The sequence below is a fragment of the Ostrea edulis genome, chromosome 9, assembly GCF_947568905.1.
Source record: "Ostrea edulis chromosome 9, xbOstEdul1.1, whole genome shotgun sequence".
NCBI classification, from domain to species: domain Eukaryota; kingdom Metazoa; phylum Mollusca; class Bivalvia; order Ostreida; family Ostreidae; genus Ostrea; species Ostrea edulis.
This window is the reverse complement of record NC_079172.1, coordinates 17687411-17701535: the sequence shown is the minus strand read 5'-3', so window position 1 is coordinate 17701535 and position 14125 is coordinate 17687411. Positions and strand designations below refer to the sequence as shown.

Here is a 14125-nt window from a genome sequence, read left to right as displayed (position 1 = left end):
TGGGTCACAAGAAAAAGCGATGATTGATTGATTGTATCTTGCTTAACGTCTCTCTCGAGAATTTTTCACTCATATGAAGACGTCACCAAGACCTTTGAAGGGCTTCAAAGAACAAGGTACGGTTGTATACATAAAAAGGCCCAAAAATTTTCTCTCTATAAAATGTGTCTGGAATTAACCTTAATCAGCGTGTTAAGAAAGTAAAATAAATGTCAGGTATACTATGTCAACAAAATCAGAATGATAGTCCTAAATGGATAGCATTATGACATCATAAATAAGACATTTCCCGCCTTTTTCTCAAAATAAGCCTGAAAACTGTCAAATGCCATACAGATTATTGCTGTCATACAAATTATTGCTCAGGAAAAGATGTGCGCATTTGTCGAGCAAAATGAAAATGATATATATTGTGTATTATTTTGAGATGAAAAACATGCTTCAATATGAATTTGCTCGACGCATGCGCTGTATGTTTTCTGAAAGGAAAACCACCTGAATTTGTGGATATTTTCATTGAAAATGGCATTTTTGCAATTTTATGCCAACTTCAAGGTCTCGTCATATGACACAAATCATTTTGCTGATCAAACTGAGCGAATTTTGGGTTTGCTAATCTATTCCTTAATTGAATGCCAGGATTTGAGCTCCAAGTGAAATCATCAATATTTTGGGCCAGATGACTTTAGAAACTGTACCTACTTCTTTAGGCCTATGCCGAGGACTCGTGACATTCACACCTGATGCCGAGTGTTTGGCGATAGAACTGTCAGTACCTGTTTTAACGACTTCGGTCTGTCGCGGCCGGGATTCGAACCCCGGTCTTCCGCATGCGGGGCGAACGCTCTAACCTCTAGGGCAAAAAGCGATGATAATTGCTGCGTCTTCTCGTTTTCTGAAGACTGAATAATTCCAATTTTGACACAAGATTCTGAAGAGAGAAAAAATCCACTGTCTTCATCCACTTCAAAAGTGATGTTATCAAGACTATAGGCTATTTTCTTCTTTTCTGTGGTGTTACAAGCGTTCTCCTGTCTGAAGATTAAAATTAAGAGTCTTAAGATATATCATACCAGAACCTGTTTATTATATAACAAAGCTTTCGCATCTGACGACACGGTATGCAAATTTTTTCACGCCGAATAATTTTATTACATGGGAGACAGATATCTACAATTTGAACGATGACAAAACTAATTATGCTTGAGAAGACGGTACCTGCCAAATTCACATCTCGATGGAGGAGAGGAAACGTAATTAGAGATGACGCCGAGCTTGTTCCTGTGTTCTATTATTAATCATAGTAGCTTACAGCCCGTCAGTTAGGATCCGCACCTATACTGCAGGCGGTTCGTTCTTTGATCTTGGCTAACTACGTTATCCCGTGTTCCGCACAGGCAAAATGTCTCTTAATGTTGTATCGCCACTGTTTTTATTGGGATTTGTAGTTTTTTCCTTATTTTTGGGTAAGTAATAAGATTTAGTCACCATTATAATATATGTGAGGTACAGTTTAGTACCAATAATTGTGAAATGAATTATTTATAGATTTGTGAATGAGTAAACAAACGGCACAGCGCTGTAGAGAAGTTGTCTATTTTCGGTCACTGACACACATCAATGCATCGAAATACCTTAACGCAAGTAACATTTAACAACAGACGATCGCGAAGCGCTTTTTAAAGTTTATCGTTTAAATAACATGATCGAATACTTCAAGATTTAAAAATAATGAATATGTGCCAAACATTGAACCACATCGTGCAGGAATGAATGAAGTTTTTTTCCCCGATCACATACATTAATTTTGTTCTTTCTCTTTTTCTTTTTTTTTTTTTTTTAAACCTGTACAGTTTCCTCGGTGGAGGGTGGGGAATGTTGTAGAGCCTATTTCACGGAAGGTGAGGACCATGACGCGGTATGGTGCAGTAAATACTGCTGTTTTGACACAATCCCTACTGTTGTAATGACGGTGCCAAGAGAGCAGGAGAAGGAAATAGATCCAATTTCTGTAGACAATGGTTTCTGCGCCAGAAAAATGTGTACGTTAAACTTGATCACATTCATTCACTTCATACAAAGTATTTATCTATAATTATATAATTAGAGAGAGAGAGAGAGAGAGAGATGGATTATTTGTTTTTCATCGGGTAGAAGGGGATGTATGGTTAAGATCTCTCTCTCTCTCTCTCTCTCTCTCTCTCTCTCTCTCTATATATATATATATATATGATATAACTGAGTGTAATTAACAACTCCGTTCTCAGTGTTAGTATCAGCAGTATGCGCATCACGATATATACATTTACCATGCTACTGATGGGGGATCCTGATAGATACCGAAGGAATCTGGGTATGAGTGGCAGCTAGTTAATAATTTTATCGGTTGCTGTGATGTACATATCATTTACTTTATATACATGTAACTTTGTGCGTATGAAAACTCCGATTTTGCTTCTTTTTTATGATTCATTTGATGAATAAGAGCGTGAATGTACAGAATCTGAAAAATCTTCATCTTCACACGATGACGTAATCCCATTAAGCTAATATGCATTTTTATTCTCCTCGTGCACAGCTTGCAAAGGTGGATCTAGGGGTACGGGGATTGCAATTCCCACTTTTGTATGCTTTGTTATTCAACGAAGAAAGGGTTGAGATCCGCCCCACCTCCCCTTTTGGGCGGGGAAGGAACTATCGTGGCTCGCAACACGCTATGGACATTTGTATTTTGATTACTTTTGGATCCACCCATCCTGGTACTTGTATGTTTATAATGTTTTACTAGAGCCATGGCTGATCATCAGGATGAGTCAAAGACAAGATCAGCGTTGAATAGTATGGAGCGCCAAATTAACATAAACTCAAATAATTGAAGATATCTTCAATTATTTGAAGATATCATCAATTCATTTATTGCTCTCTTTAATTGAATTAATGCGCGCATTAAATCAATTATTGCTCTCATCAAATGAATTAATGCGCGCTTCAATTCAATTATTGCTCTCATCAATTGAGTTAATGCGCGCATCAATTGAATTAATGAGAGCAATAATTGATTTAATGCGCGCATTAATTCAATTATTGCTCTCTTCAATTCAATTGATGCGCGCATTAATTGAATTAATGAGAGCAATAATAGATTTGATGCGCGTATTAATTCAATTATTGCTCTCTTCAATTCATTTGATGAGAGCATCAATTTAGTAGAAATATTGCTCGCAATAATGAATTTAAAGCTCGGTATAAATAATTTGATGATCTCTTTAATTCAATTGAAGATATCTTTAAATCATTTACAATGCTTTTGTATAAGGAATTAATGCGCGCATCAATTCTTTTAAAGAGAGCAACAATTCAATTAAAGATATCATTAATTCAGTTGTGGATATGTTGAATTGAAGATATCTTTAATTATATAGTTGCTCTCTCTAAAAGAATTATTGCTCTCTTCAAATGAATTAAAGATATCATTAATTCAATTGAAGAGAGCAATAATTGAATTAATGCGCGCATTAAATCAATTATTGCTCTCATCAAATGAATTAATGCGCGCATCAATTCAATTATTGCTCTCATCAATTGATTTAATGCGCGCATTATATCAATTATTGCTCTCTTCAATTGAATTGTAGCGCGCATCAATTCAATTGTTGATATCATTAATTCATTTGAAGAGATCATTAATTCAATTAAAGCGATCATCAAATCAGCTGAAGAATTAATGCTCTCATCAATTCAATTAATGCGCACAATAATTCAGAATTGAAGATATCATTAATTATTTGAAGAGATCTTTAATTCAATTGTTGCGCGCATCAAATGATTTGATGATATCTTCAAATAATTGAAGATATCTTCAATTATTTGAGTTTATGTTAATTTGGCGCTCCATAGAATAGAGAGTGTAAAACTTGTTCAATTGACTTTTTCAGATGGGCTCCTATACTGATTGCCATAGCAATAATATTCGTGCTGACAGGTTGCGGACTGTGTTGCTGCTGCTGTCGAGGTCCATGCTGCGTGAAAGATGATGACCGGAAGCGATTAATGAAAAGATTTGCGATATAATATTCAGCCTGTGATTACTGTATTAAAATCATTATGAAATAATATTGATACTATGGTTGAACATGTAATAAAACTAAAAAGTACGCGTCTATGTCAATATTTTATAATGGTATGGACAATATCTGGCGTGATACCTAATGTAATTTATGTCGCGGGCTGCGTACCAACAGTGTCGTGGCCTTTCCTCTGTGTGTGTGTGTGTGTGTAATATATGTATAATTATATATATATATATATATATATATATATATATATATATAATCAGAGATTGTCATATCATGATCATTATTACACACATGTTATATGTATATATAAAATGCTGTAAATTGTTGTCATGTCAGGATCATTTATGAACTTATGAAGTCGGGCAAATGGTATGTTTGTGTCAAAATTTTGATACCTAATATGGCGATACAATACGTTTTTGTACAAATGTGGGGGAGGGGGGGTCTTTTTTCTTCTGGGGGGGGGGGTATTATTAAAAATATTTATCAAATATACTGCTTTCATGAATATAATATCAATGTTTATTGTCTTGCTAATAAATCTTCTTTAAAAAACTTTTTATTTGCACAATTGTCATTTATTGTTGATCAATACAACTTAAAACAAATCTAGGTATGACTCAGTGAACATCTATGGCATGCCATCAAATTACATTTATTCCTCTTTAACGATATCTCATAAATTTTATAAGATACCTTATAAAGTTATAAGATATCTTCTGAAGTTTATGAGATATCTTGTATCCTTTATAAGATATCTTAAAAGTTATGAGACATCATATTTTCCCTTATAAGATATCTAATTAAATATATGAGATATATTATATAGTATGTAAGATATCTTATAAAAATTAATTTTTGAGATCTTATTAAATAAGATATGTTCTAACGTTTATGAAATATCTTATAAAATATAAAAATAGCTCATAAACTTTATAAGATATATCTATATTGTTTAATAAAATACATCTTCAGAGATATTTTTTAAACTGTAAAAATATTATATATCTTATAAAATTTATTAGATATATTGTAAAAAATAGACGATATCTCATAAATTATTTAAGATATCTTTATCGAAGAATAAATATGGCGTGCCATACAAATCCCATTGATCCGCCCATGGTGGCGTCGTGGTACTTTTACTTTCATTTTCAATTATAACGTGCGAGTAGCTAGCTACTAGTTAGTAGGCCTAGGCAAGTGGACAGTTAAAAAAGAAGAAGGGGGGAAAAGACTTTAAAGGGATGAACGGATTAGTCTCAGATGTAACGTACAAAATGTATGTATCATTTGTATATCATGCATTACAGTATTGTTTAACTTTATAAACTTGGTTATACGGTTATATAACTATATACAACTTATATAACTTATTCTCTTTAACAGTTTAAAGAAGTAGACATGCAGACTTGGATGTCCACTTCTTTTTCTTCTTCCATTCATAGGATCTACACCATAGTGTCTAATTATACTATATATAGTATATATACCCATTTGCTCATATTGTGTCAAAACTCTGGTCTACACCATACTGATTATAACTGCAATAATGCAGTACTCTCCGGGTTTTTAAAAGTTTATATATGCTGTTGTTTTGCGCTTGAATTGAATTGTAGTGTAGGAGTGGGGGGAAAAATATGTGGCTGGACTGGGAATCTAATCCAGGACCCCAGCATTACTAGTCAGGGGCTCTATAACCAATGAGCTATTCAAAATCCATGGTCCGTATACATATCCCTAACTACTAATTCCTCCCTCCTTTAAATTTAATTTGCCTTTGCCCTCGTAGATGCACAACCCAGCTTTTTTTCACCCCTGGCAGGACATTAACACACAGTGCAGGGGTGGTAAATGCACCAACTGTAACAGGAAGGGATAAAAATGAAATGGACCAGACCAGGATTTGACCCGGGTCCCCTGAATCTCTAGTCAGATGCTCTACCACTGAGCTGTCTGGCCACCGGCGATCGAACCCGGCTGACCGCTACATTCCTCCCTCCTGAAATGTCTTCATACCTAAAGACATATCAACCCAGATTCTTTTGCCCCTGGCAGGACTTTCACTAATCTCATTGAGGCTGGATGAATCTCGCTGAGATTAGACTTACACCTGCAAGTCCAGGGGTGGTCAACGGCACCAAATGTAACAGGAAAGGAGAAAATGCAACGGACCAGCTCTGGGATTCGAACCCGGGCCCCCTGAATCTTTAGTCGGGTGGTCTGCCAACTGAGCTATCTGGCCACAAGCTATCGAACCCAGCTGACTGCCACATTCCTGGTAGCAGAGTATGGCAAAGGGAATCTAAGTTCTGTGTCTATGAGGACAAAACCAATTTAAAGAGGGGGAATGTAGCGGTCAGACATATTCAATCGGCGGCTGCCAAATACCTCAGTTGGTAGAGCACCAGACTGGAGATTCAGGAGGCCCGGGTTCGAATCTTGATCTGGTCCATTGCATTTTCTCCCTTTCAATTATAAAGTGCGAGCAAAGCAGAGACAGATTATAAAGAAAAAATTTCAGAAAAGGTTACAACATTTAACTACACAAACTCCATGTAGATACAGCATATGGGGAAATAAGTATATATATATGATTTACAAATCAGATGTATATCAAAGTAAATTGACAATATCAGTATTATGCCAACATATGAATAATAAACTATAATGATTTTTGCAGTTTTAAAGCATCACCTCTTTTCTCTGAAAGTTTTAGATAAATATTCAATCAATTTGACAATTACTGGTTTGTCTTCATTAATCATCAACCAAGTAAATTTGTCCTTATTTGTTAAGGGATCATCCATAATTGTCAACCATTTTCCAAAGTGTGCAAAAAGCACACTTTTTGAGCCCCCCCCCCCCCCCCCCCCCTCAAAAAGTGGACATCAACCATTTTCAAATTCCCAACAAGAAGATCGACAATCAAGATTATGAGCAATTTAGTTCAAACAATGAGTTCTTTAATATTGGTACCCCTATTTCTTGTTATATATGAATGATATCATGTTTTATAAATGTGCAAATCTTGTGTACATAATAGATTTTTGTTTTGTAAAAAAAAATAAAGATGTCTCTGTCTTATCTTGTCGTCTTTTTTTTTTATAGGCATTACACTTTTGTAACATGACCAATACTTTTATGAAATAAATCCGGAAGAGAAAAAAAGAGCGTACGGTAAAATTGTCGATTTTTTTTTTTACACCCCCCCCCCCCCCCCCCCCCCCCCCCCCCCCAGCGTGCTTTTTGCACACTTTGGAAAATGGTTGACAATTATGGATGACCCCTAAATAAATAAAATGTTTGTTGAGCTAGAATATGTCATGGAAAAATGTATTTTTATTATATGATTGAATGATTCGAAACAGGCTACTATAGAGCTTACCAAACAATGGTTAGCAATATTTGTTAACAGTCAGAGTACACGTCCTAATAGAAAGCCATCAGAGAGGGAGTTTTCATTGGACGATGAAAAAATAAAAACCCAGAGATTTTTTTACCCTTTGAATTCAGGGGCCAGGGCCTTCAAGTTTGGGAAAAATAGCAATATTTGATTGAAATTTGTTTCAAAAAAATAAATAAAAAAAACAAGCAAAAAGTTAACCATTTGATATTTTATTATCAATGTGGCTGGCTTAAACAAGCTTTAATTTCTGGTCTTTGGCAGAGAAAAAACTGTCACAATTTTTTTGCAACAGTGGCACTGAGGTTGGATGGCCCCACATGGCATATTCTCATCAAAGCATCCATCATTTGGGAATTTTTTGGCATCATTTTCGGCAAAACACCTGCTTTTCAGCATTGGGAATGAGGCCAAATTTCGGCCCTCTGCAGACCCTTAAAAAATCCCTGTAACCAATCATTTCCCAATTCATTTTAACAGTCTGCTTTTTCTATTTCATTGAACCTCTGCCAATCAGAAAGCTTAGAATTTTTCAATCATATACATGTATTAAAGTAGACAATTATCCCCAGAAAAACTGGTGCTCTAATGCATAATTTGGATGTAAAAATAAATACAGATTGACCTGATGGGTGGAACATTGACCAGGACTGGGCTTTCCTTCCAAAAGGCAAAATATCTCGGCAGTAAATCTGTGTGTGGGAAAACCGTAATTATAACAGGGTCCAATACAGGGATAGGGTTCCAGACAGCACTGGACTTAGCCAGGAGAAATGGCAGGGTCATCCTTGCCTGTCGGAATTCCAGGAAGGGAGAGGCTGCGAGAAACAGAATTATTCAGCTGACAGGAAACCAGAGCGTTGTATTTCGACATCTTGACGTTAGTGTGATGTCATCCATTAGGACATTTGTTGATGTAATTAGAATGGAAGAAAAGACAGTGGATATTCTCATCAATAATGCAGCTGTTGTAAGTAAGTGTGTGAATTTACAACATTTACTGATTATGAATTTACAGCAGTTTTTTTTTGGAGGGGGGGGGGGGGAGAATCATTATGAATTTTACAGCATTTGTTATTTGGTAAAAGGTTTTTTTGGTTTTAGTTTTAGCTTTCATTATATATATACACATAACTATGGGATATTAATTGTGCTTGATTGGTTTCTTTTCTTTTCTTTTTTTTTTTATAAAATATTTGCCATTTGAATTTTAGATTGGAATGAAGCATTTACAGAAGAGGGTCTAGAAGAAACTTTTGCAACAAACTATTATGGACCTTTTCTGTTAACAACACTTCTTCTCGGTAAAGTCTGTATATACTAGAGTTGTCTTACTTTGTGGGAGTTGTCTTACTGTGGGAGTTGCCTTACTTTGTGGGAGTTGTCTTACTCTGTGGGAGTTGTCTTACTTTGTGGGAGTTGTCTTACTCTGTTGGAGTTGTCTTACTTTGTGGGAGTTGTCTTACTTTGTGGGACACATTCAGATTTATGATACTGCGTATTTCCATACTATATTTGTGCGAATTTCTAAAATAAGTGTATTACAAAGTAATGAGTCGGCTAGAAGAAATTTGAAATTTCTATGATCTTGACTTGTATGTTGATAAAAGATTGGGTCATATCTTCAGGTTATAATGAACCTTGAGTCAAGGATAAGCACTTAAAATGTCAACACTGCAAAGATGCAGCAGTATTTACCAGTAAGATTCTCCCAGTGACTGTAGGATAGTCCAGGTAACCTTGGATAAGATCATGACTTGCCAAAGGTTGTTAAGGCAGGGCTCGAAATTAACATATGTCTGTCTGTCCGTTACTGGTTAAAAGTCTGGCGGACTGACATACATTTGTTTTAGTCAGTCCAATGGGACAGGTTAATTTTCTAAAGCATTGTTTTGGAAAACATACTTTTGGAATCTTAAACACACATTTGGCATTCCTCTGTAGATATCAGATGAACCAGATTAGTAAATATAAATCTCACATAAGTGTTACAATATATTGTCTGAGGCATATCAAGTTAAATTCCATTATTATCAATATTCTAATAGCATGAATGAAATATGGTTTAATTATTTCTGAAAACTCTGGTGGACTTATTTGTTTGTGGACTGGTTGAAATTATACCCTATATTCAGTCCGGATGGACTATAGTGACATAGAAAGTTAGTTTCAACCCCTGTTACAGGTATCATTTGTCTTTCTGCCCCAAAGATATATCCTTGACAATTTTTTAAAATTCTTTTCTCCCATTGACCTTGACATCCAAATGACCTTAGGTCAGAATCAGGCCATATTCTTGATGTAAGAAATATTTTATTCATCATAGTATGATACACTGAAGAACAAGTAAATGATGCCAATGGATGTTCTCTGCTGAAACATGAGGACATATTAAACAAGGACACATATCCCTGTGCCATAAGCAACCGGTGTCCATCATGATGTAAAGGTATGGTCTGGGAGAGAAATATGTATACCTTGACCTTGTCCAAATGACCTTGGGATCCTGGAATCAGGACAAATAAGCATGACACCTAGAGTATGGTTTCATTATTTTTTGTTGAACACCAGTTTTCACTGATAGGTTGTCACTGTTGTTGCAAAACCATGAAATCAATCAAGTGCTCAACGAAATACAATTTCTGCTCTTTAAAGAAGAACATGGAGCAACTGTTCGTGAAATTATCTAATGTATCAATGAAACTAATTATTGATTGATGAGTTTGTGAAATTTGATGTTCCACTAATGAAATCAGTGTTTAGAGCTTTTAAATGCCTCAAATACATGGTCATGCATTCAATATATTCTTTATTATACCCTAGCAATTCATCGTGAGAAGGGTTTAGTAACCTGAACATTCATGTGTAGGTGAGTCTTGTGTGTGTGAGCAACACTGAGCTTTTAGACTCTCTACCAGCCACATTTTTTTTTTTGCTTGACTGACTTGATGCATGTACTTCCCAGGTAGCTTTGTTATAGAAAGAGAAAGAATCGTATTGATTTTGGGGTCAAAGTTCAAGGTCACTACTGGACTGCATACAAAAAGCTTGTAGACATTTAATTAGTAGATTATCATCCGGGGTCGCAAAAAAATATGGGGCGGGTGGAAGGATTTTTTTTTTTTTTTTTAATTTCCCGAGAAAAAAAATAATGACAAAAGGCATCACACAAAGTGTTAATCAATCAAGTTAACATTAAAAGAATCCTTGGTAGAAGATAAAAAGCTAACATTCTGTGACTTTAATCATTCACTCATGTCACTGGGAAGCAAATTTGTTTGAAATCGTAGTTTTTGCGAAAATCAAAAAAATCAGGACGGGCCCTTTTTTGAGGGGCGGGTGGGGATGATAATCTATCAATTAATTTTAATTGGCCTAATCAAGAGAGGAAAAACCTTATTGATTGGGTATCAAAATGTCAAAGTCTCAGTGGGACTTCATAGAAAAAGTTTTAGACTCCCATTGCGAGGGGATATGCCTTGCCTTGTGGAGCTCTTGTTTCTTACTGACCTTAAATTAGATGACAGTTTAAATCTCCATCTTGTCATGATCATGCAGCAACCAATGTGACAAGTATGAATATCTTATTTCTCTGTGTAACAAATTTCAAAATTCTCATATGGTAATACAAAATGTAACAGGGAGGGTGAAATATAAAAAAAAAACCAAAAACATACAGAGTGAGAGATCTAAAGTGGTACTTCACCTACAGCTGGTGACGTCTCGATAAGAGTGAAAAATTCTCAACAGGACGTAAAACAATTAAAACAACCGACCAAAGCTGGAAGCCCTGAATTTTCTACTTATTTTCTATTCTAGTCGGAAACTCTTCCAATTGAGCTATGTGGCCTAGATCTACACTAATTTATATAATGGGCACACTTACAATATCTAATACAGTTATACACTGTTATAGCAAACTTTCAGGGCCAGCAAAAAACAGTTCATTTTAACCAAACTTCGGTATATATCCAATAAAATTTTCGTTACCAGGTATATACCTCTCATAGAGGAATAAATTTCACATTGTCAAAAGTGTGTTTGAAATGAGCATGAGTTTGATATAAGCATGAGTTTGTTATAAGTGTGTTTAATATAAGCATGAGTTGGTTATGAGTATGTTTGCTATAAGCATGTGTTCGCTATAAGCATGTGTTTACTATAAGCATGTGTTCACTATAAGCATGTGTTCACTATAAGCATGTTTGATATAAGGGTGTTTTACTGTATTCCTGTTGTAGACCTATTGAAGAAGTCTCCAGACAGCCGTATTATAAATGTTGGTTCCATTGCCAGCATGGGGGGCTCTGTTGATGGAGACATGGTGAGGGTCAGCAGAGGATTCTCTGGGGAGGAGTATAACGACTCCAAACTCGCCCTGCTGCTGTTCACAAAGGAACTTTGCAGAAAGATGGAGTGCACAGGTACACTCCTTTAAGTACAATTATTATATTGTTGAGCACAGTTACAGGTAATCCACATTCTCGACACAAGAAATTAATTAATGCGATTCGTTAATCAAGGTATCAGGATTGGGATCTCATCTACTGCCAAACCTCATTATCTCTGACTCAACGGGGCAGAGGAACACTTTTTTTTTTAGATATCAAATGGTTCAAGATATTAAGGTTATAATACATAAAGTAAATGTTGTTAGGAATTCCACTCATTTTGACGTATCCATGGTATTTGAGAAATCATTGTTCGAGGTAATGAAGGGGTGGACATGATATATCAAAGTATCCCAGTAAACTATAACAAATTAGAATTCTGTTCATTAATGTTTCAGAAATATAATTTTTATTATATGTCACCATCATTATTTCAAACAATGTTGTGTATGTTGTATTGATTTCCAGGTACCAGAGTAATGTACGTTCACCCTGGCACTGTTAGAAGTGAACTATTCAGAAATTTACCTTGGATTTTCAGATTCATCATAAACTTTATAATGAGACCATTTACCAAGGTATATTCATCCTTCTGTGCGCCTTTCTTACACATTCGTCAAGACATTAGCATGTACAGAGGAGAGGTACATCTCTGTTCATAGCTTCAGTTTTACATACGAATTATCTTCCACTTTCACAAAAAGAATCTTATCCCTTTGTCTGTTGTAAAACTTGTAGATCTCTTTTAATCATTTTATGGCAGTAGAGCTTCATTAGAAACAGATCACAAATAACTGTAGAAAGTGCCATTTATTGCGTCTGATATTAGACTCATTAAACCTTGATGTATTTTTACAGACTCCTGAACAGGGCGCTCAACCGGTCCTGTTCTGCACGCTGGATGACTCGGTCCAGACAGGAGGTTACTACATGGACTGTCAATTGTACGATCACACTATGTGGGTCCCCAAGTCTGCTTATGATGAGGGACTGGCCAAGAAACTCTGGGAGACCACGGAGAGAGTTATTGTAAATTGTCAAACTGGGTAACATAAGAAAACATTATCACTGTATATATGTAATACAAAATAACAGTACAATGTATCTAGATTAGAACAAGCCCCCCCCCCCCCCCCCCCCCAAAAAAAAAAGAATACCAAAACCATGACTGACATGATCATTTATTGGAAAGAGGGCACCAACAGTGATGATGAACTGTTATAGATATATCAGTGATGTTTACAGCCTTGTGTAACCATGGAAATGAAACAGGAAAAGCATGGAACTGAGGGATAGCAAATGGAGAAATTTTATCCTTATATATTTCATGTTGTTTTGTCACTTATCAATAAACCTATGCTTTTTTAATGTATATTATATTTCTTGATCAAAGTACTGACCTTTCAACTTAACATATATATTATAAAATCTAATTATAAGGAATGTAAATAGGTTATATATGTTGGGGGTAATTTCTGCATAATTGGCTTTTAGATAATACTTTAATTAATTAATGAATTATAGGTTAGAAATGATAAGATGGAAAATTCATGGTCACATTGTAAGCACATACAGGTAATTAAAAAACTTACTCAAAACCGAATGTCCCCATGCAAAAATATAACTGACACAAAATATTATCATTAGTTGTAAGATGATTTACACATTTACACAGTCATAATTCCATGGAAATTAATGATATCTTCAATTCTGAATTATTGTGCGCATTAATTGAATTGATGATATTATTAATTCTTCAGCTGAATTGATGCGCGCTTTAATTGAATTAATGATATCTTCAAATGAATTAATGATATCAACAATTGAATTGATGCACGCTACAATTCAATTGAAGAGAGCAATAATTGGTATAATGTGCGCATTAAATCAATTGATGAGAGCAATAATTGAATTGATGCGCGCATTAATTCATTTGATGAGAGCAACGATTTAATGCGCGCATTAATTCAATTATTGCTCTCTTCAATTGAATTAATGATATCTTTTATTCATTTGAAGAGAGTAATAATTCTTTTAGAGAGAGCAACTGTATAATTAAAGATATCTTCAATTCAACATATCCACAATTGAATTAATGATCTCTTTAATTGAATTGTTGCTCTCTTTGAAAGAATTGATGTGTGCATTAATTCCTTATACAAAAGCATTGTAAATAAAGATATCTTCAATTTAATTAAAGAGATCATCAAATTATTTATACCGAGCTCTAAATTAATTATTGCGAGCAATAT

At 35.0% G+C, this 14125-nt stretch overlaps 1 protein-coding gene and 1 pseudogene across 1 annotated transcript; both read left to right on the top strand.

The window, feature by feature from the left end:
* The first annotated feature begins 1125 nt into the window (after positions 1-1125).
* LOC125659966 (uncharacterized) lies at positions 1126-4156 on the top strand (annotated as a pseudogene).
* Positions 4157-4984: 828 nt separating this feature from the next.
* On the top strand, positions 4985-13238 carry LOC125659371 (retinol dehydrogenase 11-like). Its single transcript, XM_048891022.2, has 6 exons — positions 4985-5358; positions 8102-8456; positions 8697-8786; positions 11724-11906; positions 12342-12451; positions 12732-13238. Exons 2-6 carry the CDS (start codon positions 8111-8113, stop codon positions 12921-12923), a joined length of 921 nt encoding a protein of 306 aa, XP_048746979.2. The 5' UTR covers positions 4985-5358; positions 8102-8110; the 3' UTR covers positions 12924-13238.
* The last annotated feature ends 887 nt before the right edge of the window (positions 13239-14125 follow it).